Genomic DNA, 24,738 nt, shown 5'->3' on the forward strand with positions numbered 1-24,738 from the left:
GCCCGGCGCCCTCCTTTCCCTCAGCTCTGCCCCCGTCCCACCACGTCCGCGATCCCCACCACGTCTGGTAGCCGGCAGCCTTCCCCTTCCCCCCGACCTGCCCTCGCTTTTACCCCCTACTGCCCAGCACCCTCCCTCTCCCATTTGGGATCTCCGTGGGTACTCCAGCATCCTTCCCTGCCGCCCCCCTACCGTGAACCCCACCACCGCTGGCACCCGGGCATTTTCCCTCAGCTCCCTTCCCTACCCAGGCACAGCTTGTACGGCATCCTGGCTCCGAGTCTTCTGCACACATATCCTGCTTGCTCCCGTGATCCTGAGGGACTTGATGCCTTGCAAACCCCTTCCCTGTTGACTCCTATTTTTTAAGCCCCTTGCCTGAAAACGTGTGCGTGTAATCCCTTATTAACCGTATTAGCGGGTTGCGTTTGGTTGCTTGTTTCATGGTGTTTGGGGTTTTTTGCCAGTGTCCCGGGATCAGATTGTAAATCTTCAGACACTGATTTAAATGACCCCTTTCCTTTCCTTGTATACTGGCAGTACCTCCGCCTACTCCCCCAGTGCACCTGCTGTTCATGTGCCGCTGATTTAACGTGATACTTCGCATTTTGCTTAACCCAGTATGTTCTATAATTCCATGTGTTGTTCTTGCAGATCTTTCTTCATTTTACGCTGCATTTTATGGCACTTGGGGTTTTCCCCCTTATGTGCTAGAGTTCCATGCTGCTTGATATCTTTTGCAGGCATTTTCCCCATATTTTTTCATTATTTCTTGACTCCTATATTTTCCACCCTGATCTCTCCTGCTCTTCTTACGAGTGTACCTGTTTTTCTCTGGCATTCGTCAGTCTCTGGGATTCTTGTTGAGTTGGGAAAGATGCGAATAACTTTAACCCAGAACTTGGGTCCTGATCCTTTTGTTCTGTGACCTCCAGGCTTGTGACATGGCCACAGATGTAGCTGAGCCTGTGGTCCCTGACTGCAGAGGAGACGTAAGGAGCGGTGCCCGGTCAGATGCTGACTATCCTCTTCGGGTTCTCTACTGCGGAGGCAAGTGCTGAAGGGCCAGTTGTCCACGATTCTTACAATGTGCTCTTTGTGAGGGCAGCCTAGCAGAAAGAATGAGAGAAGCGGAGATTTTCTTTTGGTCAGCTTTTATTGAGAAGCTAGACTATGGTCAGCTTGACCTTTCTGATTGTCTTTCTGAGGTAGCTTGTGTTGTGTATTTTATCTGAAGCATTTTTGTGAAATGTAGGACTCTTCCCTCTGAGAGATGGAGGTACTGACAGCTTTCTGTGTGTAAAAGTTACGTTAGTGGTGCTCAGATTGTGAACTGTTGAGCAGAGATCTCTTCTTGCAGAACACCAGTAAAGCCTTTAGCACAGAAAAGGCCTCTGAGCATTAGTATGACGATAAGAAATAAAGTCAGAATTCTTTAAATTATTCTTTACTCATTACATTTGTAGTTATGTGGATGAAACTTAAAGGGAAGTAAATAATCTTGACAGGTATGTTTTTTAGATAGGTATGTTATTTTTGCTTTGGGCTTGAATACAGTTGCAGGGAATAAGGAAGGAATCCCTGTTGGCGTGAAAGTCTGCACAATTGGTTTGGGTTTGTTCTGGGGCCGAGCCCCTCTTCTGGACATTGGTGGCTCTTGGAAAAAGGAAGGCTAACCAGATCATGTGGTAATTTATTAGGTATATCTTTTGCCTCAGCTAGAACTGGTGTTTCTTTCTGTAACTTTTCCCAAAGATGTAGGCATCTCCTTTGCTTCCTTCCTTGACTGACTGCTCTTGCTGCGATAGTTTTATCCTAATGCAGAGCATGTGAGCAAATGACTAATGAGAGAAAAATTAAAATGTGGAGTGGTATCAATAAAGTAATCTTTTCGAGTCAGTGTGTGGTTATAACCAAAAGTTATGATGTAAGAAGTAATATCTAACTTTAAAATACCATTTTGAATTTAATGCTAAGGCTCTAAGTGGAGAATGTCTCTTTGTAATCTATTCTTTTTTTTTTTTCTCCCCTTCTTTCTCCAGTCTGTTCACTGCCAACAGAGGTGAGTTAATTTTTTTGCTGTTAGAGTTTCTTCCTTCTGTCCTATGATTTCTGACTATGATGATTCTGATCTTTCCTGGCTTTTCTTAATTGTGGCAGTTCTGTGCTATAGCCACTGTCCTCTTTAGGTCGACACAAGGTTTTTTATGTGCTAGTATAGTATTCGTATTCAGTCATCTTAAGGAGAAATGGCTGAGCTGAAGAGCAAATATATTTTGGTGTATTTGTGACGTATTTTGTAGTTACTCTGCTAACAACATTCATGTGACCTTTCCTCTCTAGTACTGCGAATACATGCCTGATGTGACTAAATGCAGACAATGGTTAGAAAAGAATTTTCCAGATGAGTTTGCAAAACTTACAGTAGGTAAGAATATTTTCTGTTTTCTAACTGATATGAGCCCTTACACATATTCAGAAATCTTTGAGCTTGTCCAGTTCTCATCTCTTCCCTTTTCCTGCTGTATCAAGTGTGAAAGTTAATCATTTTCTTAGGAGTCTGCCAGGCTTTTGGATGCTGTGAAAATATGTTTGATAATGTCAGAAAACACTGAATAAACAATGTGTAGTTTCAGTAATAATGTTTGAGCTTTCTTAAGGTTCCTACTGTAACCAGTCATCCATGCACTTGTTTCCCATCAAAGTTAGTTTATCAGGTTTTTCATCTGTCCAGTCTGTTGTTGATGGCTGGAGGAAGGGTCATTAATAATAGGGAACTTTGTTGATTTGCATTTGGAATTTCAATATTAACGCTATCATTAATTTCTGTCTCTCTGTGGAAATTATGTGAAGAGACTGTATTGAAATTTTAACTGTATGTTTGAGCTAAGGCTTTTCTGAAGTCTAATTTGCCTAAGTACTGTAATGAAGATGTAACACGCATCAGTCAAGGAGCTGCTGCACTTAAGCAAAGAGCTTACAGATTTAGCAAAATAGCACTGTACCTTACTTCCTGTTCCTGTAAGGCTGTGGTTGTGTGACCACTAATTTTGTTCTCTGTCTTCTTCCCGCTGATTTCTGATGTATTTAAGAAAATTCACCTAAACAGGAAGCTGGGGTTGGAGAAGGCCAAGGAAATGCGGGAGAAGAAGAGGAGAAGAAGAAGCAAAAGAGAGGCAAGGTCTAAATAGTTGATTGTGGTACTGATTTCTAAGTGGTTTGGGGCATCCCTTTCTCACCTGCTGGTCTGGACCATGGCACGGATTCCTTGCATTTTGGTTGTTAGCTATGCTTTGACTCTGCACAAAAGATACCAAATATCTTTCTTCCAGTGGTAGCAGAGTTAGTGCGGTGATATATGCTGATGAAAGAATTGTGTGGTTGTAATAGCAAGTGAAAGATGACCTGCATCATGTGTCTCATTGTTCCTGTCATTGCTGTTGCATTTATTCAGGGAGTAATTCTTCTTCTCAACCTAAAATCAGCTGGCATGCCTCCCGGAATACTTGTTTCTGCCCTGTTTAACAGCAGTTTATAGGTTGCTTGCAGAGTAGAACAAAGACTGCTTTCCTCTATTAATGCCTCATGACACTGCTTTTGCCTTTTTTCCTTCCACCCCTCCTCTGTATTCACGTAACAGGATTTGGTTTTATGCTTTTAACGCTATCACCTATGTCTCCATTAACAGCTGTGTCTCTTCCTAGCAATACTAACGAAAAACATTTTCAAAAACCAACTTTTGAAGACATAAAATATATGAAATGATTTAAACACACTTTTATCTTCTATCGTTGGAGTTCTTTCTGTTTAATTAACGTACTTTCCACCATAAATCAGAATGCTGGGGTTGTTAATATGCATTTGCCTGTGGAGTGTCAGTGGTGTCTGTAGTGCTTCAGAAGTTACAGTTAATAGCCCAGTAAGATTCAGATTTTAAGCCACATGTCACTGCAGCTATTTTATTTTTGTGTCTTGGTAACCAGTTATGTTTACCTTGTCAGCAGGCTATGTGTAGTGGCAACAGTAATTTATGTTCTGTAGCTTGCATGCTTTTCCCAGAGACTTCAGGACGTTTTCTTTCAACATGAATTTATTGTGTGGAGTGGTGTGGTTAGTTTTCAGTATTTTTTTTTTTGTTTTAAAATAATAGCATTTAAAATATTTCAGGATTTTCTCCTAGAATCTGTGTTTCATGAAAACTTACAGTATGGTGTTAAGTATGATGGTATAAGATTGACCGTAAGAGAGACAGTGAGGAAAAACAAGCAAAAACTTACTAAGACACTGCTGAAATTTACTGACGAAATTTTAAGATGGAAATTTACTGTCTTAAATTACCGGTTATCAATTTATAGTAACATAGAATTGAAAGAGCTGCATGTTAGGAAAAAAAAAGTGGTCACAAGGGGTTGGTCTGCTTGTCATAAGTTCTTTAGGTTTTTGTGCTGAGAAGGTTCAAGAACATGAAACTTTGGTTACCCTGGAGTAACTTGATGACTGTGTGCAAAGTTGACAGAGATCTTAATCTGACTTGAAGAATCCTAATGAGCAGAATATATCTTTTGCATGCTTTACTCAGACTAATAAAAGCCTGATATGTGAAATGTTCCCTCAGGTTGGCCTAGAAACAGACAGTAAGGAAGGTGATGTTAAATCATGTGGAAGTTTGGTAGTCAACTACTGTAGCTGGCCTCTGTTTCAGAGGCATGGTGTTTTCTGCTAGCTCGTATATAGATATACGGCTCATACTGGGGTCGTGCACGGATATCTAGAACTTAATCTGCTGTTTAACCCAGCAGCCTGAGTAGGCACGTCCTCATGGCCTCAGTAAATGGAATGTAAGTTGCTTTGCCTCAGACACAAACCCTAAGGATGTTAAAGTCATGAAAACCATTAAAGGAGCAGTTTGTTGCTAGGATTACAACCAAAGAATGATTCCTGAAAAAGGAGTTAAATGTAGACCAAATGCAGTCATTAGTGAAGTGTGGGGACAACCCTTTTTTGATAATTGTAGCAGGGTTCTGCTGTGCAAGCTTGTACTTGAACGCACATTTGACAGGTGTATATTGTTATTTCTTGTAATACTGAGCTTTGATGACATGGGACCTTTCTTAAATGATGATAAAAAAACCTGAATCTGAGACGATGTGCGAAATATATTTTTGTTTACCAACACAGATGGGGAGATAACTGTTTCTCTGTTTATAGGGATGAAATCTGACTTTATATGCTTTTTTTCTTTGATTAAGTGTGACATCATTTAACTGATTATGTAACCTTATACTCTGTTTCAAAGGTGGAAGAGGTCAGATAAAACAGAAAAAGAAGACTGTACCACAGAAAGTTACAATAGCTAAAATTCCTAGAGCAAAGAAAAAATATGTCACAAGAGTATGTGGCCTTGCAACGTTTGGTGAGTTGACTTCAGTTATGTCATTTTTGTTGGGTTTAGATGTGCTTGCCTTTAACCTCATCTTTCTTCTGATTGTATTACATTGAGTGATCTGCTTCTGTCTGTGTGAGGTGAAAGTCCCAAGGTGGTTTTAGCAGTTCCAAAGCATGCCAAAGGTACACTGAATTCCCTCAGTGATAAATTATTGAAGTCCTTATTTCCACGGTGTTTGCAGAGTTACAGGTTTTCTTGAAACAAGGCTTCCCACAGCAGTCTGCTTGTTAGACTTCAGAGTAGTCTATTGTCTTTAATTATAAACATGTTTATTTTCAAAAAGATGCTTGTTTCCATCAAACCTGTAAATATGTTATTGATAATTATTTTTACCTATTCTTGAGACTGACCAAGGCTTTAACTGCCTTTCTAGCAAGGCAGTCAAATTATTACCAAAGTACACTAACAATGCTGTCCTACGTAGCTTTGGTTCAGCTGCAAACAGCCACTTTGTGTCTGTAACATCTTACTTCTCACATTGATCATGAATTTTGTTAAAAAGGTCAGTTTTAACCTTGGTTGTATTAACAAGATATCTTACATATTTCCTGCATGAGAGTATCGTCAGTTTTCTTGAGGGATCAGTAATATGCACTAGCTTGATCTGAACTGGATATGTATCTTTGTGCTGGAAGCCAGTCTCAAAAATTGTTGGGACATGTTTCTGAAAAGAACATGCTGAAACACTTCAATGGAAAAACTTGTTCAATAACTAAGTTATTCAGAACTGGAGATGCTTTTTAAACTGTTGTGCATGTGCTTTTCTGGTGAGTGCGTGTAGCATAGACCTGCGTAAACAGAATGTGTAGAGGACATTCAGCAATTTTTACCTTGAAGAGTTTGCTAGATTTGCAGAGTCAGTTGTTTTGTATGTAAACAACAGACTTTTGCTTTCAATGGAAACTGTAGCAAAGCTTTAACTGTAAACTGCCACTAGTTTTTCAACAGTTAAAATAAGATTTTGGTTTTGAACTGAAGAAAATACTTGTATGAAATGACCATACTTAAACTGTCCATTTTCCCATTAACAGAAATTGATCTTAAGGAAGCACAAAGGTTTTTTGCTCAGAAATTTTCCTGCGGTGCCTCAGTAACAGGAGAAGACGAAATCATCATTCAGGGGGATTTTACAGATGACATTATCGATGTAATCCAGGAGAAGTGGCCTGAGGTAATAGACCCTTTCTCCTGTCAGAACTCTAGTTTTCCACAATAGCCAATGTTTTCCACAGTAGCCAATGATTTTGACACAGGGTTTCATATTTAGCAGCACAGATTGTTGTGCAAAATTAAAAGACCAGTTGTTGCATTCCCACCTATGAATGACTAGGTTAAGGAGGGATTAAACTTTAAGTCAAATGTTGCTTCCATTGTCCAAAAAACGTTAACTCCCTGAACATGTAGTGCTGTTACTGTGGATACTACAGCGAGGAAGGCATGTCGGAGTAAGTCAAATATCTGCGACTTCTTTCTGACCTTGCCATCCTAAGTATTCTAACATCCTAAGTATTCTGACATTGCCATCCTATTTTTCAAAATCTCTTAAAATATTGTAAAATTAAAAAGAAAAAAAAAAAACCCAAAAGAAAAGCCACCAAAACCACACACTTGTGCTTCAGAAGAAGAGATTAGCTAATTCTGTGTTGGACTGAAATGTCAACAGTTGGGAGGTTTGGGTGCGCTGCTGTAATCGCAAGCACTTTCTTTGACTCTCCCTTGTTCTGGTATTTCCTGATTGTAGTTCTTTCTGAACTCTGTAGACCTGTCTTTATTCAGAGCCCCGTAGGTTCGGCTGTGCCCTACAGGCACATGTCACTTGCAGGGAATCTCGGATGGTGCTGTATACGTCTCCCACACTTCATTACACGTACAGTGGTGAATATTGAGTGAGACATGTAAGAAGAAGATATACTTAATATGCTGTGTTTTGGCCTTTTTTTTTCCCCCCTAGGTGGATGATGATAGCATTGAAGATCTTGGAGAAGTCAAGAAGTGATAGTGAAAGACTACCTTTATTTAATTATATGGTTATAAATGATGTAGCCAAAGTGAGGCTTCTAAATCCATTTGCTCTGCAGTGAAACTGTGGAGAACCCGTATCCTTGGCATTTTCACTGTTCTGTATAGGCTGCTTGGTTTTTTTTTTGTTGTGATATTTGCCAAAGTTAAATTGGGGTTCTATCATGCTTACGCATGAAGTAGATTGAAATAAAATTACTGTTCCTGACCAAATATGGTTTCTGTTTTCTTTACAGCTACTTTCCTCCAACAATCTTAGAGGAAAATAATAATTTATGTCATTAAAAGCTTATTTTTCATCTGCTGTCCTTTCTGCAGAACTGAAGTGAATAAGGCGTGCAGCTAATGTACAGAAACTCGTACCTCTCATTTACCTGCGTAAAATCTTAGAAATCGGAATGGGACAAACATTCTCAAGGTTTGTTAACAACTAAAGGAAAATGAATGCTGAAGTGGTCAGGCAGTTGGACTAGGTGATCGTTGCTGGTCCCTTCCAGCTGAACTGTTTTATTCTATTATGTGGAAACACTGAGGAATGCGTGACTATGTCTGAAACATTTAGCCTATTTTTGTAACTCCAAACAATCTCCTAACCCTGCCGGCCTTCTAGGTGAGGCAGTTTTAGTGGCTTTATGCTTTTAGCACACTGCGAGTTCAAGAATGGTAGTAATTAATGCAACTTTATAGCCACCACTGTGTGCTTCAGCAAATTGTGCTCACACAGCGGGTAAGGCGGGGAGCTAGCTGTACTGCCCTGCTCTCTGCGCTCCCGCTGACGGCCACGAGCTTCGACGTGGTGCTCTGTATTTCGCCGCTTTGTATGTCGCTGCTCCATTTACTAACATTAAATGCTCCCTGGTGGCAGAGTCCTGGAACTGATGTTCTCCTGTCACTGTAAAACCTAGATGAGGTCAAACCCAAGGGGGTGATGTATCCTCCTCTACTGGTAAAGTTGGTTTTTTCTGTCATTTTTGTTTCTAAGCCCATCTGTTCGGCTGAGAACAGTGTAGCTCACGAGATAACTGCATCGCTGTAGTTGTTCCATTCCAAAGGTGAGCAGGGTAGTTCCCGCCATCCTGTAACATCCAGTCGGGCTCTCACTCGTCTCCTATTAACAACGTTATTAATTACCACATTATTTCGGGCAGCTCCCGGCCCCGCTGGCGCAGCGCGGCCGCGGGCGGGCGCGGGACTTGAACCTGCGACGCCGGCGCTGCGGGGGGAGGGGGCGGGGCTTCTGCCTAACGGCCGCCGCGGGCGGCCACTCAACGGCTGGCGGGGGCGGGGCGCAGCCGTGACGTCAGGGCGAGGGCGCCGGTGGGTTTGGCGGGGGGCGCGGGGTAACGGGCGGCAGCGGCGGGGCTGAGGGAAGGGGAAAGGGAAGGGAAAGGAAAGGAGAAGGGGAAGGGGAAGGGCTCGGGGGCGGCGGCGGCGGCGGCCCCGCCGTGCGGGAGGGCATGGGGGACCTGCAGGCCTGCCCCGGGAGCGGTCGGCGGAGGGGGCGCCGCTCGGCCGAGCTGCTGTCGCCTCAGGGCCCACCTCAGGCCTCGGCGCCCGTGGGAGGCCGCAGGGCCGTGCCCCCAGCTCGGTCACTTCTCAGCGGCTTGCGTTTGTCATTCCTGCAGGGTTGCCCGGTCAGAAGGAGTCTCGGCGGGTAGCCATGTAGCGCTTACACCGGAGGCAGCCTCCAAGCTGAACGTTGCAGTCATAAAGAGTTACCCCTGTCCGCTAATGCCTGGTAGCGCTCTGGTCCCCAGTCCCCTATGAATCCATCACTGCCGCGTTCTGCTTCACCCCAGGTAAAAAATGAAAGTACAGTCAACAATTGGAGCGCTCTATTTTTAACATGAAAGTACTCAACTGTACCGCTAACAGTTTCACTCAAGGACCACAGGTGGTACCACAAGCATGAGGAACTTTTTCAGATGGTCTCTGTTTATAGTATAAAAATATTTCAACTTAAAACCTCAGGTTTATTATCAGAGAATTTGTTGCTGCTTCTTTATGTTGACATGTGTTCTGTGTGTTACCTTTTCTAGAAACTTAGCCCGAGCCTTGAGAACAGCACCATTCAGAAACAGAGGCAAGAACTCCAGCTTTTAATTGCAGAACTGAAAGATCGTGATAGGGAACTCAATGCCATGGTTGCAGTGCATCAGAGACAGCTTCTAGCCTGGGAAGATGATCGGCAAAAAATACTGACTTTAGCAGAAAGATGCAACTTATTAAACAGTAAGTATCGTGTGTGTATAAAGAAGACGACCCTGGTCTCTTAAGTACGTTCAGGTGCTTAGACGCCTCAATAACAGTTTTGCATCGTTTAAGGAACTGTTTCCTACCCTTCAGCCTTAAATTTGGTTGTCTTTCCGAGACCAAAACTTCCACAATGGTACTAAAATGATCTGATCTGGAAGGGGGTATGATAATCAGACAGCTCTTTGTCGTTTGAATATGTAAGTTGCTTCTGTGGATTCCTTAAAAAAATATCTGATGAAATAAATGTGCGGGAGGAGAACAGTTTGCAAACATGCTGGTCTACTGCAGAGCCCTGTGCCCTGAGGTCCTGCTGCACAGCTCTGACATCATCTGCAAGCCACCCAGCTAATCGCCTGGCAGCTCTGAACAGTCTTGTTTGACAGCCATAGTACAGAGGTCACCACAGAGTTTGTATTTCATCCGACCTGGGTAGCTAGGGAATCCTGCTTCAGAGTATGCAATGCGAGCATCAATTTCTGAATCGCATGATTTTAAAACGCTGGATTGAATTATTTCTGAGTTTTAAAAAAATCGCATGACAGTATCTGAGCTCTTTTCTCACAGATACCTTGTCTCCTTTCTTTTCAGATGAGCTGAACAAGAGAAATGAAATTATAAAATCACTGACCAAAAGGTTAAAGTTCTTAGAATCTCAGCAGAATGACAGTAAGACAACATTTGAAAATACACAACAGAAGTTTAAAGAGCTGTCTCAAAAAGTAACAGATGCAACTATTCACTGTCAGGCGCTGGAGGTAGGAGTTGAGTAATGGTCAGATTTTGCAGTCCATGCATGTACAGACTGCCAGCAGCATTTGTGGGTTCCACTAGCGAATAAATGTTTCATATTAAGGCTCTTGAGTTGCATTTGTGTTTTAGTACAGTAATGTTAGATTAAGGTATAGCTCTGATTTGTTGGAAAAAAGAAAAAGGGCAAAAAAAGCTTTCCTAAGCTAGGATTTGGAGTTTGCTGTTGGCTTGCTTAGTTTTGGGGAACGCTGCTCAGAACCAGCTTGCCTCCAAAAAAGTCAGGCACTGGGATTGCAAAAGGCAGTATTGGCCCCTGGAACAGTACTGGTACTTGCTTGGGAAGTTCCAGAAAGTTTTATTTACGGCTTTAATTATTATGATGAACTGTGACATTCTGAAAACTGTTTAAGCATATGAAAATAATTGGCATTCAAGGGTTCTAGATTTTTTTAAAGTGATTTAGCAATGATGTGTTTATTGGGATAATGTTTTCCCCTGTATGCAATACAGTAAAGCAGTATTATGTGCTTTCATCTGTCTGATCGGCTTGACTTAAGACAGGCAGGATATTAAGATCCTTGATTGCAAGTAGGTTTGGTTGTAACGAATTGGGGGACGATTTTTACTCCAGTCCTCTTTTCTCCAGATCCTCACAGCTTGCTCAGAATCCCACAATGCCATTCATAATGTTTAAATAAAGTTGTGTACACATTTACTGGAAAAATAATAACTTTGAATCATTGAAGTAGTAGCTGACACTTATTTTTGTTCACTAGGAGAAAAATCAAAGTCTCCACTGCTCAGTTTTGGAACTGTCTGCTAAAACAGGCCAGCTGCAAGCAAGAGAACAGGAGCTTGTTACTATGCTTAAGCTGAAGGTAACATCTGTCATCTCATCAGGCGGTAAATGTGGTCAAACTGCAGTGCGGTTGTTGACTGTACCACAGTCACTTAGTCACCGTTGATCTCACTGCTGTTTAATTCTTAGGCTTGTTTGAGAAGGGAAAAGTGGTCAACAAACAATAAACTGGTTTATTTTCATAAACAAGCTTGTTTCCTGGCTTTGATTTTTGGGTTTTTTTCCTCAAGAGCTCAGAAGAAAATCTGTGAAGTAGCTATAACTACTGTAGTAAGAGGTACTGTTGTTTTGTCAAAATCCATACATGAAGATAAAACGATAATCAAGAATACATTCTATTTCATATTTCAGGACGAGGTTATACTTGAAACAACTGATCACATTACTGAGTTTACATCTAAATTCAAGAAGCTGGAAAGTGCATTGCGTGCAGCAAAGACGGAGGAATTCAGTCTCAACAAGGAAAAGCAAGACCTCAGACTGAGACTGAAAGAACTAATACTTGAAACAAATAAGCTGAAAGGTAAATGTTTATACTGGGCACCTAATTCAGTGCAGAGCAGCATGATTTCTTTTCATTCTGGGAAATACTACATTTTGTTTTAAAGATGACCTCTGTGAAAAGGTGAAGGAAAATAATAAGCAGCAGGAGGAAATCATTCACCTCAGACAAGAAAATGACTGCTTGAGGAATAAGCTCGCACTTATTGGTAAGTGTGGGCAGTTGGCTTTTAATGCCTTAGCTTTCAATGGCTCACAGACTTCTAGATGACAACAGCTCAGTAATATCTGTGAAGGAGGCAGCTGCTTATCTACCTTTCTTGGAGTTTAATAAAGGTGTATGCCTTTGTGTGTCATTCTTCTGTGACAGCGGTATCTAGGGCTTCTGCAGGAACAGTTTATAAAATCTTATAAAAGCACAAAGTTCACCAATATGATTACACATGGAGGAATGAATGGCTCAGAGGATTCTCTCTTTAAAATTTTTGAGACTTTCATGTCTCCTGTGGTATTAATACAGTAAATGGAGGTGCCATTCTCCCTTCTGACATGGGTTGCCTAGAAAATGGTGACCTACTGAAAAGAAGCCACATAGAAAACCTAAAGCTTAGGCCCTGTGAAATTACCAGCCCATTCACTCTCTCCAGTGTTTGTATGGAAGAAATATGTTTACAAATTCACTTTTTCTCTTGTTTAACCGATGGGTTTGATTTAGGCAGTTTAATATGCAGGACTTGGTGAACTGCGGCTTGCTATCTGTTGATAGCTTCACTTTGGTTTGGGGTAGAGGGAAGCTCTTCTGTATTGCAGTGGATAGGAAAAGCAGGCTGATTGTTGCTGCAGTGTTCTTACAGACAAGCAATATTACCTTGACAGATGAGGTGACCAACGATGTCCTCTGCTGTGAGGTGATTTACTTGCCTGTCACTTCTTGTCTGCCAATACCTTTGCCAAATGCTGATCCTATGTCTCATTATTTTAAAAACAATAGTAATGGGAAATATTTCCCAGCACTTCCCTGTACAAGGCATGAATTAGAATTTATTACTGAATTTCCTTTCCATGGAAGAATGTTGACATGAAAAAGTAAAATAAATCAGTCAATGAGGTAGAATATTGCTGTTAGTAAAATAAAGCTTGGTGCTGGTGAAAAGTCCGAGGAAAATACTTGATCTGTTTAGTTGTATGGGTTTTGCACTCTTGTTATTTGGCAGGTAAATAGATCCTGTTGATCTAAAGAAAATGCTTGTGTTTTGGTTAGGTACCTGTTTCTACTGCTACAGACATAGGTGTTAACAAATGTACCTGCTTTGTGTCTATTCACTTTAAGTAATTAAAAAATTGTATATGTTTTGAAACAGTTGAGAAAGCAAAGAGAAAGGATCAACTTCTTCAGTTTGCCAAGTCTAAACAAGCGCGGACTGACACAGAACTATCAAGCTTGCGACAGGTACAACCCTAATTGTTTTTCTACTCTGAGATTATGAAGAGACTTTTCAATAACATCAAATCTGCATGGAACACTGTAAAAACGTTAGATCTAGCTATTCCTAATTCAGAAAAAAACAAATCAAATTTGCTGTTTCTGCCTTGCTGGGAACTCTACAGAATGTTGATTTTTTTTTTTTTTTTTTTTTTTTTTTGTTAAAATTAAAAACCCATGGTACAAATCCTTGTATTTACCTGCACTTTTAGCCTTTTTTGTATAATTATATTTACTCAGTCCTACAATAAGTAAATGCCACCCTCATAGCAGTAAAGTGGGGGCACCCTGTTGAGATAACAGTTCGTCAGTACGTGTGTATAACCAGAGCGCGCTGGGCTCGAGAAGTCACGTGAAAGGCAGAGGGAGTGGGGCGTGCTGCCTCTCACGTGCCCAAGGTGAACTCGCACAGTGTAAAGGGGCATGGTGTACTGAAAGATCTGTTTTTCAAGAGAGACTTAAAAAACTGTTTTCACCTGCACTCATTTGAGGTTCTCAAGGCATATTCAATTTTTTTTTATTGCAAATAATTGACTGGTTTGTTATCTTCTACGTTAGTTTTACGAAAAAGCCCCTGCAGCGAAAGCCAAATACCATGATCGTCATTCCATGTCCTGTAATTCTGCATAACTTTGAACAACATAATAACAATGTATTAAATATCAAAGAACAATAATGATATTGTATTTATGGTTCAGTGTGGTTCCGTTTTAGAAGACCACTGCAGTCTTCTAGTAGAAATACTGTTTATTGCCACAAAACATTCTTTTCCTAAATGCGTGCTGAGATGTCCCCTTAGATTTGGAAGGCTTTGACTATAGTTTGACTACAGGTATTGGTTTATAAAAATGTTTTGAGGATATTTTTGGAAGACAAGCAATGTCTTAGTACCTGATGACAATGTTCCTGCACTCCAGATTTTCACTAATTTGCATTGCTATCTTTAAACAGATCTATGTAAAACAGCAGCGTGACTTGCAGTTTCTCCATGTCAGTTTGGAGAGCTCTCAGGAATTAAGGCAAAAGCACGAAAAGGCAGCACATGAAAAGAGGTAAAGTAATTTCTTTTTTCTACCCCCCCCCCCCCAGTAGTCTGCTCTCGGAGAGACACTTCACTGTTCAGCCACAACTGATATGCTAAAAGAGATGTGGGCTGTGTCAAGATGGCTTTGCTGGGCTCAGCCACAAACATCCAGTGAAGTTGTCAGATACTTTTTTAACTTGGTCAGGAGACACCATGAGTATCAGTCACAGAATAAAGCGCTGTACGCAGGCCAGACAGTTAATGATTTTTTTAAAAATTGAATAGTCTGGTGGTAGGGGTGTTAATCTGGCCTGCTACTACTTTTGTTTAAAAATGAAAGTTTATTTTGCTTTCAGATTAGGGAATTGGTGCACACCCTGGAGGTTCAGACAGAATCACCACACTATATAAAACATGAGGAAACTCTCAGACTAATTTTGGAAAGTGTTGTGGTTTAGCCCCAGCCAGCAACTAAGCACCACACAGCCGCTCACTCATTCCCCCTGCCCCGATGGGATGGGGGAGAGAATCGGAGGAGTAAGAGTGAGAAACACTCCTGGGTTGAGATAAGAACAGTTTAATAATTGAAATAAAATAAAGTAAAATAATAATAATAACAATATAATAATAATAATAGTAATAATAATATACAAAGCAAGTGATGCAAAATGCAATTGCTCACCACCCGCCGACCGATACCCAGACAGTTCCTGAGCAGTGATCGCTGCTCCCTGGCCAACCCCCCCCTAGTTTCTATACTGAGCATGACATCATATGGTATGGAATAGCCCTTTGGGCAGTTTGGATCAACTATTCTGGCTGTGCCCCCTCCCAGTTTCTTGTGCACCTGGCAGAGCATGGGAAGCTGAAAAGCCCTTGACTAGCATAAGCAGTACTCAGCAACAACTAAAAACATCAGCTTGTTATCAACATTCTTCTCCTACTAAATCCAAAACACAGCACTATGCCTGCTACTAGGAAGAAAATTAACTCTATCCCAGCCAAAACCAGGACAGAAAGTAACAGCCAAATCTGGTCAGACTTTGGGTTTTGGAAGGATACAGCTGCCTGTTGTTATATGAACTACCGCAGAACCATGGCTACAGCCTCTGGTTAATGTATAGCTTTAACCTTGGGTATAATTATGTATGCTCTTTAAATGCAGTATTTCTGACCGTTTTCTTTATCATGCCATTGTAGCATAGGTATGGCATTCCCTGCCCCTGAAAGTAACAGCGAGACAGACGCGGTTAGGATTGAGGGCACCCACGGGATATGCGAGGAGTGTGGAACCGCACAAGTTCCAAAAAGTAGGGTAAAAACCACCTCTGAGATGTGTGAAGTAGATAATAGACTGTTACTGAATGCATCAGACCTGGAGGAAACTACCTCAGCATACTTAAACGGGTGTCAAAAAGTTGTGAAAGTCTTGGCTGTCCTTTCGGAAGAAGAAGAAAAGCAGGGTGTTGCATCAAGCTCTGATGAGTTAGGCAGCAAAGTATTTTGTGAGGCAAACAACACAAAGCCGTTGAGAAACAGGGAAATTTCTGAGAATGGAGTGGAAAACAGAGACCAACAAACCTTTGAGCCATCTTTACCTGAATATGGGCATTGGCTTAACGTCAGTTCTTGTGTAGATTTCCAAAGTACTTTGGTCCAGAACACCGTCGCATCTGACAAAAATGATAATGCAAATAACACCTGGGAAGAGAGAACTGGAATTCTGTTTGGCCAAAAAAGCAGAGAGACTCCTGTTGCAATTCACAAGCCTGAATCTGATTCCTGTAGTAATGACTTCATCATAAAAAAAGATGCATGGTGGAAGCCAGTATCAGATCCGGAATGGTTGAAGATTTTCAAACCCATAAAAGGAGATGAAAGTATGTGGCATGGAAAAGATTGCAACTGTCTGAAGACTGCACAAGAGATGAAACGTGCCAGCTCAAAAAGGTTATGTGCTTGTTACATTTAAGAAATAGATAGGTACAAGCTGGAGTTACGTAGAAACTTGGGTGTGCAAGCTCTCAATAATTTATATTCTCTTAAGTGATGTTTAAAGGGACTGCTGTTTTAAAATTAGTCTACCAGCTTGAAAAGTAGTAAATTTAAATAAGTTAAAATAGCTCTAAGGTATCATGATTCCGTTTTTATGCATTTATTTTTTCGCATCTCTTACCACCAAGAGCTGTGTGGGTAGGAGAAGCTGCAATACCACATAACTTGCCAAATAAACTCATTGAGAAAAATGCATATCTAAAAAATCTTCTGATTTTTTGAAATCCCAGATATTGCTTGTAAATCTGGTGGACAAAATAGGTTCTGACCAGAGTTGGACTTCCACAGTCATGTCTCTGTAAGGCAAGAAAGAAACCTAGATTTTCTGTGATGCTTTAGTGACTGTGTTATTTCTGTTGAGAAATCACACGGTGGCTGGGCAAGAATGTAGGACACAGCTCTTACGCACAGGCTGCTTTCCTCACTCAGGGCAAGAAAATGAGATGGCAAGATTTAAAGGACAGCAATCTGTCCACTCTCCAGTGCCTCTTTGTTCATGGGACTCAATCCCTGTGTTTATAGTGGGGGAGGAGAAAAGGACATGTGGTTGGGGATGAGCAGAATGAGGTTTCTAATGCTGAGAAGTGTTGGAAAAATACTCGGGTGTCTTCATGGTATTGGAAGGTGTCCGAGGTATAAATGCTGCTTCACATTTATAGAAGTGGTTTTATGCCTGCACAAGCAAGGGCATTCAGAGCTGTGACTTTCTGTGGATTTGTTGTGTTGGTTCCTGTATTTCCTTTCAAAAAATTGGCTAACTTACCGGCTCTATTTTAGAAGGATTTCTGAAGTTTTACAGAAATTTCATAGCTGCCTTTGAGACGGAGAAGGAGGAGCAGCTTTTCAGCTGGTAGTTTGACAACTACAGTAAATGAACAGCTGTTTAAACCTGCTAAGAATTTTAGCCAGCAAGTCTGCCCAACATCCAAACAAAATTCGTGTTATGGAATGGAAATATCTGAGTAGGGATGCTTTCATTCTGTGTTGCTTTTAAAACAAAAGTATTATAGAAATTGTTACTGCAGGGAGACAGACCTGTTTCTGTTTAGAAACAAGGTGAATAGGCAGCTGTTGAAAAAGAATGCTGTCCCAGCACATTCCCACACAGCTTAGCTGAGCTTCACACTGTGTGGACTCTCTCTAGTTTCCTCTGTCCATAAATCATTAAAAAGATCCATTCCCCTTATGTCTACCCTGACCTTTCTTATCTATTCTCCTGGCAGCACAAACGACACGCTGCCATCCCTCCAAATCTCTTGAGGCTGAATCATGAAAACTGCTTTCACTTTTTGTCTTGTCCTTAAGGAGATTTTGGGGGAGAAGGAACAAATTCAACCCGGGCAATGCAGATAGAGCAGATACCCTTCAGTAAGGGAGGGCTGCTCTGCCCGTTTGGGATTTGCTGCTGAGCTATCAAGTTTTCTTGATGCCCACATATGGCCCGAGGAGCCCTGCTAATTGGGGATGGATCGACTCAGTGCAGATCCCAGACTGTCTGCTTTCCAGCCTCTGCTGACTCTGATTTGCCACCGAATAAATTCTCACCCCATAAATGGGAGGGAGGCAGTAGTATTGTAGTCTTCAGTGTGGGCTTCTTGTTAAGACATTAACGGCAGAGACCAAACACAACATTCCTTCTGGGACTTGAATCTGGATCCTCCAGTTTTCCATTGCTGGCTTCGTAGTGCTGATGATGTATTTTGTGTGTAGGGAAGGGTGATGGCACCTCCCTGTCAGCCCAGCAAATATTTTTGACGTGAGTTCTTGAATTCTGGAACAGCCAAAAAGGCGGCTATTAATGTAGTGAAATACCTTATCCAACTGCAAGAGTGATTGTGAAATACTGTAGTGCAGGAATCATTTCTGTGTGCTCTGACTTAGTGACTTCATTTATGTTGGATCAACATTTGCTGCCTTTGGATTTTTATCTCAATTCTAGTTTTAAAGATGGAGCATCAGCAGTTACTTGTTGAGTGTGCTCCTGCTGGACTAAGCCACCCGTTCCTTGAGCTGTCTCCCTGCCTCAAAATCAAACCTGTTTTTTCCCCCCTCCCTCCCAACCTGTGTATCCTTCAAAACCAGCTGTGCTCATTGCATTTCCTCGCATCCCCTGCTTCTAGGCTGCTACAGCTTGTTCCCTCACATCTCTCCAGAGCCCTGCCTTGTCTGAAGCTCACAAACATGAGCCCTTCTCTCTCAAAAGCCTTTTGTATCCCGGTGTTTTACAAGAGAAGTGAAATGAGACCCAGCAGACAGTTCTGAGCTGGCATCTCTCAAAAGGGCTTTTTCTTAGATGGAATGTCATTTAAAAATAAGCCTTTCTGTAACAGTCTTGCCAGGTATGGAATGTGTTGCATCTAAAGAATATTTAATGAAATGTTGTAAATTTGAAGACAGTATTTTCTTTAAAATATACGTGTTTTTTAATTATTTACCTGATCCAGGCAGTGCTAGCACTGTGCTTCTGTTTTGTTCAGAAGTGTGATGAATACAGAAATGTTTTACTTAGGGAGATGGCTGCTATTGTGTTTACTTTTTAAAAATGGTATGAAGTGGAAATTAGTAGTTGAAAATGAAATTCACTGCATAGCTTCTAACTGCTAGCAGAAACCAGGGCGCGTCTTTGTACAGGCTGCAGACAGCACCCAGTGCTGTGTGGAAACGCGGCACAGGGGATGGGTGATCCCAGGGGAAGAGGGCTTAGGTAGGGTGATGAAGATAGTTTCTAATATGCTACAGCTTTTAGTACTTCTAGTCTTAATTTGTGATTAATTGGTGCTGGAGCTGAGTGAGGGATTTGGTACGTTTTGATAAAATTGTGATTTAAGGAATTGAAATTGAGAACTGTTCTTCTCTAGGGTAGGCTATAATAAAGTTAACTTTAGTGTGGGAAAGGTGTAAGAGAAAAGTTTCAATCATTTGACATGCATATTAAGAGCTAAAGACCTTTTGTATAAGGACAAGCTTGGGATGGCTGTAGGTCAGTGTTCAGACAGTAATAATGTGCTGGGTATGATTTGTTGCTTTAACTGTCATTTAAATTGCTTTTCAGATATTCCTAAATACATGCAGATATACCCAGTGCTAAATTAGTATTTTGTTTTGCTTTAAAACCTAGGGGAAGGTATATGCCAATAGATCATATGCTTCAACTCCATACTGAAATAGTAGTCATGCAACTGAGGTTTGGGTTTAATCACAGTTTGCCCGAACAGCACTTTACTGTTTGCTGCTGTATTTAAAAATAAATAAAATAAAGCTGCTTTGGGAAAGCTCTCCTGTGATCTCTGAAGTGAGATGATGACTTTAAAAGACTGTGAAATTCCCTTGAAAAGTACACCTATGAATATTAATTTGCCTAATGGTTGATTAAAAAAAAAAAAAGGGAGTAGGGTATGAGAGAAGAAAGAGTACCAGAGTATTGGGAGGAACTAGATACTGCCTTTTGTGTGATCTTTGTAAGTTTAAATAGATACTCAAGCACATGGTAGTGTTAGCTGTTCTTGAAACTGGTGGAATGTCAAACTGTTATCTTCAGAGGATAAAACTCATCTAATGAAGCTGCTAAACATGGGAACCACTCTGAGGAACAGAGTAATCTCACATGCTTGATGGTTTTCTTGGCTCAGGGCCCATAATTAAATTTATGTTGTCCCATGATTTTCCTTTGAAAGTTTAAAAAGAATGGTGATGCTGTTTCTGGCAATGTCTTAATTTTTTTAACAGTGAAGAAAATGTGGATCTGAATTCTTTTCATATGGATTCTCCCTGTTTGACATCTACCCAGCAAGGAGACAGGCATTCTCAAAGATGTGAGAAATTCTCTGATGAAGACTTCCCTCTGGAGATCAGTAGCCTTTCAGTGACTAAGCCAACAAACAGGTGCTGCAACGCTACCATGGACCGAGTCAGTATTTTATTGCAGAACGTACTTCCTTAATTTTAAGAGGAATTGTGACTGATGGTAGGAAAGCAAATGTCTGCTGGCAGGGAAGAACTAGGGACTTGAGTGACAAGACAGCAGGCTTAAAGCAAAGGTGGTGAAATATTTTTTCAAAATAATTCCTTGTTGTCTCAATATGTCTTGGACAGCATAAGTGAGTTTTCAAAAGCTTATCTTTTTTTTTTTTTTAAATGAAAGGCTGTAGGATGCTGGCTAATTGGTAATTCCAGTAAAGCACAATATTATGCTTGGACACAGTTATTAGAAGCTATTGGATACTGTTTCTTTCTTGTTCTGCCTAGTTTTCCCTCTTTCTCATGTCTTTGTATATTCTCCCGTTTATCACTGAGGTACTGCTGTTGTGTGCACTACATATCCATGCATGTGAAGGTCTGTTAAAAAGCTGACACTAGGAAAGACCTCTGTGTTTGGCAGGAATACCAGCATTTAGACAGAGTCTGGAGCAGCATTATGTTGTAGTATTTTGAACTGAGACATTTCAAAATGAAAGTGATGGTTCTGGGTATGTTATAATCCTCTGACATATTACGAAAAGATCATAACTTTGGCTCACTTTCTGTCTCCTCCAGGACACCAGTTCCCCAATAAGTAAGCTGCAACATGCGTTGGCTGAGTCTCGACAGATGGTTGCTGATCTGGAGCTTAGCACTCTCCTCCACACGAGCCCTCGCTGCAGCCCAAACAGCAGCATCATTAATACGGTATATATTACTCCACTATGACTAGATTTAGGTGGCCGGGAAGAGCGATTGTGAACATCCTCTCACTTAGGCTTGACTTGTGCTACAACATTATAAAGAACATCTTCCTCACGCTTTGCTAAAGAGAAAATTTCTGCATGCCTTAGCATGATGTACTTGAATTTTTTTATAGGAGTCTTTATGGCTCCTCAGGGTCATGACAGGATTTGACTTTTGCATGTGTCTAAACAGATGGAAGGAAGAAGTTATTTTGGAGCAAGCTGTATGAGGTCTAGAAAAAAGTGAACGGAAGTATGACTTACATTCAGAACTGGTTTATTGCACTAGGTATATTTGTGGAAAGGAGGACGGTATAGGAAATAGGCGATATATAGAATAGTTTTGTATATGAATTTAAACCAGAGTCTCAGCTGAAATAAGTTTAGAGTTTTTGTGGGTTAGTAGTTTTAGTTCCTTCATTGCAGGGTCAGAGAACATACTCAATGGTCAAAGAAAAGAACCTGTATGTAGCTGTCAGGGCAGTTTATTTTATGAGCATGAACGCTGACAAGGAGTTTCTGCCTTGAGTATGTGGGCAATAGTAGTTGGAGAAGGGGGCACTTGTTTGTTTTCATAAATGGGCTTCAGAATTTCTACCTTGTTTGACAAGGAGATTGTACCAGTCATCACTAGAAATGAGTAAACTTGCGCTGGTATGTATCACAAAGGGAGAATTTAGGCTTTTGGTTTTAAAGCAGACTCCTAATGAGAAGGCTGCATGCTGAAACCTCAGCTTTCTCCTGAAAAGTATTACCTCTCTCTAAAAACGTTGCACCCCTTATATGCTTAGATGAACTTGAACAGAACAATGTTACCGTAAGTAACAGACAAAGCAATTTTGATAACATTCAGAACCATAAAACCTTAGCTGTGCTGGGACTGACTGAAGTATAAAGGTTGTGTGCCAGCGTTTGCATAAACTGAAAGGATATTTTGTTCAGAAGTTCATCTGCAGGATTTCATTCAGCGTGAGAGACAGCAGCAGTGTAGTCTTTTGCAAAGACTGTCTTGTAGGAGGGATTCCTGAAAAGCTCTCTGCAAAACAGTGCTTGCTTGTGGCTCTTGCCCAGCCCCATCAGCTGTCTGGCTCCTGCTTACTGGTTGGCACATCACAGCTTGCCTAAACCGGCTGTCCCTTCGTAGCAAGCATGACTCTGCTTTATAACCTGATACTGCATTTTTGAGCTTGGAAATTGGCTTCTCATTCAGAATGGTTGCTTTAATAGATAGAAAATAAAGCAGGCTCGTGTTTGCTGGCTGGGGTAGCTTCTGAACCACAGCTGGAGAACTTTGATCTACTTTCAGAGCAGTTCTGGGCAAAAACTTGTCAAGCGTGTTTTAGTTAATCTATGCAGGCCAACTAATCTGTGCTTAAAACCAGGTTTACCCGAGGCTGTTTTAAACTGTGCTTTATATATAAACTGAGAGAGATATATATTTTTTTATATATATATAATCTATGTATAATACATATCAAATAAAACGCTTAGAATTTAATCAGTAAGAATTTGTACCTGTTGGATTCTGTGCCCTGCTTGGGGGCGGGAAGAGAAGAGGGAATTAAAAAGCGTATCCTTGCTGCTCGCCAGTTTGAACCTGGCAGCTCTGTAATTTTTATTATCTGAGTTCTTTGATTTCCATGTAGTGTTTTTGCATTACAATATAGACAACAGAACTTGCAGAAGCTCTTCACAGAACCCAGTTATCTGCTGCGGAAGAAAGAGATGCTAAGCTTCCATTCTTTTCTCTATGACGTTCTGTGAGTATGAAGGTGTTTTCAATTTGATTTTTTTTTGGTTGATTTTTTTGTTTCCCTCTTTATAAATGCATCTGCAATATTAACATAAGTCTGTGGACTTCTGAGAGGACTATGGACATGGTCTAGTGGTGGACTGGGCAGTGTTAGGTTTATGGTTGGACTCAATGACCTTAAAGGTCTTTTCCAACCTAAATGAGTCTATGAGCCTGGCACAAGATTCTAAGTGCACTGCTCTGAATGCATTTCCAATAAAACTCCTGTGAGTACTGCAACAGCAAACAGATATTAGGGCAGCAAGTCATTCCTTTATTCAAATAATTAAACTTTCCTCAAGCATGCTCCTCATCCTCTGGGCAGCCAGATCTCGCAGCTCCATTCCTGAGTACCCGCACACCGTTTATTGTAGTTAAAGTCCCTCTGTGTGTTGCAGATAACAGGATCAAGGATATGAACATTGTTGAATAACAGATTGGGAAGTGTTTTTCAGTGCCACAGCCAAGGGCCTTTTTAGCGTATTGTTCCTGGGCTCAGAGCTCCAAAAGTAGAATGTATTGAATAGAGCTGTTTCAGAATATAAAAAGCAGCCTTGCCCATAGCAGATTGTTTTTTGTTTTTGAATCAGGAAATTTCTCACTCTGATTATTTGTTCTACTAACATGAATTGTGTGCTTGCAATGTTGTCTGGTTCTGAGGACAAAAGAGTAACCAGATATGGCTACAATACCGAACACCACATGAAACTGAGTAAGAACTAGCAAGAATGGGGGGGGGGGGGGGGGGGGAATCAACAAAAAAAGAAATCTTCCAGTGCTGACACAACCCAAGTGCATGTCTGCAAAGGAAGTGGAGTGTGAAGGTGTGCGGCACTGGATTTCTCACACTGATCAACTTTGATCCAGTGGGGAGTGGGCGCTCAATTCTTCTCTCGGTGTATTCACACTGCAGTCCCTGAACTGTTTCTCCCCTGGGGAGCTAAACCCTCTGTGCTCCTGGGGAGCAGTGTTGGTTTGTAGCACCCTCATGTTGTGCTGTGTCTGCATTAAGTCTGGAGACACTACATCGTCTTTCAAAGTAAGTTGGGTCTGCTTAGTGCACGCTAATGGAGCTGTCATAGGAAATGGATGCTGAGTAGCTGGAATGCCATTCCTTATTCTGCTGTAATGGTCCTGTGTAGAGATCTCTTCTTTTCCTAAAAAGAGCCCTAAGGTAAAAGAAGCTGGAGGTTTTAGGGATCGAAGCCAGCACTGTGACTTGCATCCTGAAACTACTGATGTTAAAAAGTTTCAGGAGCAAATCCCCAAAATTGCTGAGCACCATGCTGATACAGCAAAGCGGTAAGCATACGCTTAGCCTCCCAGAAATAATCTCATTTGCTTCAAGTGAGAAAGAACTGGTGGGACAAACATACCCACAATTTGCTGTAGATCCATGACAAGAATTAGTGACTCTGCAAGTCACTGGCTGCTGCATGATTCTTACTTTCTTCGTGTATTAAAAGGCACTGAATCACTGTGATCAGTTAAATCCAAAGCGGCTTTTGCAGAGTTGATAGCAGGTTCAGAAATAAACTAATGTTTGTGTGATTTCCTGTAGAGAAGTGATTTAATTGATTCTGGTTTTTTGTTTTTTTTTTTTTTCTTTAATTGCTTTGAAATCATTTGAGGGCCAGTGCACTGATAAACATGAGGTTAATTTCCTAACTAGCTGACAGTGATTTCAGCATTTTCATCAGTCAGTTGTTTTTCCTTTAGAGAGAGATTGGGTGGGGGAGAGTTGAAGAACAAAGGAGGAAAGCAATGAGTAAAAGGATATATTCAGTTTTGGACACCGTAGCATGTGCCACTGCTCGTAAACTGTGACTCAGCAGCTGGCCGAGGGCACA

General features: G+C 41.1%; 2 protein-coding genes across 2 annotated transcripts; both read left to right on the forward strand.

Moving 5' to 3' along the window:
* The first annotated feature begins 914 nt into the window (after positions 1 to 914).
* On the forward strand, positions 915 to 7,616 carry DENR (density regulated re-initiation and release factor). Its single transcript, XM_009490551.2, has 7 exons — positions 915 to 1,050; positions 2,043 to 2,062; positions 2,344 to 2,428; positions 3,093 to 3,176; positions 5,297 to 5,413; positions 6,478 to 6,617; positions 7,398 to 7,616. Exons 1-7 carry the CDS (start codon positions 945 to 947, stop codon positions 7,440 to 7,442), a joined length of 597 nt encoding a protein of 198 aa, XP_009488826.1. The 5' UTR covers positions 915 to 944; the 3' UTR covers positions 7,443 to 7,616.
* Positions 7,617 to 9,050: 1,434 nt separating this feature from the next.
* CCDC62 (coiled-coil domain containing 62) lies at positions 9,051 to 22,773 on the forward strand. The gene is made up of 12 exons (XM_075718134.1): positions 9,051 to 9,264; positions 9,505 to 9,697; positions 10,310 to 10,476; positions 11,248 to 11,349; positions 11,682 to 11,853; positions 11,939 to 12,040; positions 13,193 to 13,281; positions 14,266 to 14,366; positions 15,539 to 16,288; positions 20,120 to 20,300; positions 20,927 to 21,058; positions 22,743 to 22,773. The coding sequence occupies exons 1-12, from the start codon at positions 9,229 to 9,231 to the stop codon at positions 22,761 to 22,763; spliced, it is 2,046 nt and encodes a 681-aa protein (XP_075574249.1). The 5' UTR covers positions 9,051 to 9,228; the 3' UTR covers positions 22,764 to 22,773.
* Positions 22,774 to 24,738: the final 1,965 nt, after the last annotated feature.

Source organism: Pelecanus crispus, chromosome 11 (genome assembly GCF_030463565.1).
Source record: "Pelecanus crispus isolate bPelCri1 chromosome 11, bPelCri1.pri, whole genome shotgun sequence".
Taxonomy (NCBI): Eukaryota; Metazoa; Chordata; class Aves; order Pelecaniformes; family Pelecanidae; genus Pelecanus; species Pelecanus crispus.

Bases quoted from the DNA above. Each gene is read 5' to 3' on its own strand.
- DENR (XM_009490551.2), top strand. From the start codon at position 945: ATGGCCACAGATGTAGCTGAGCCTGTGGTCCCTGACTGCAGAGGAGAC. The intron at 5,414-6,477 runs GTGAGTTGACTT...TCCCATTAACAG, and splicing joins ATGTGGCCTTGCAACGTTTG to AAATTGATCTTAAGGAAGCA. The intron at 6,618-7,397 runs GTAATAGACCCT...TTTCCCCCCTAG, and splicing joins TCCAGGAGAAGTGGCCTGAG to GTGGATGATGATAGCATTGA.
- CCDC62 (XM_075718134.1), top strand. From the start codon at position 9,229: ATGAATCCATCACTGCCGCGTTCTGCTTCACCCCAG. The intron at 11,350-11,681 runs GTAACATCTGTC...TTCATATTTCAG, and splicing joins TTACTATGCTTAAGCTGAAG to GACGAGGTTATACTTGAAAC. The intron at 11,854-11,938 runs GTAAATGTTTAT...TTTGTTTTAAAG, and splicing joins TGAAACAAATAAGCTGAAAG to ATGACCTCTGTGAAAAGGTG.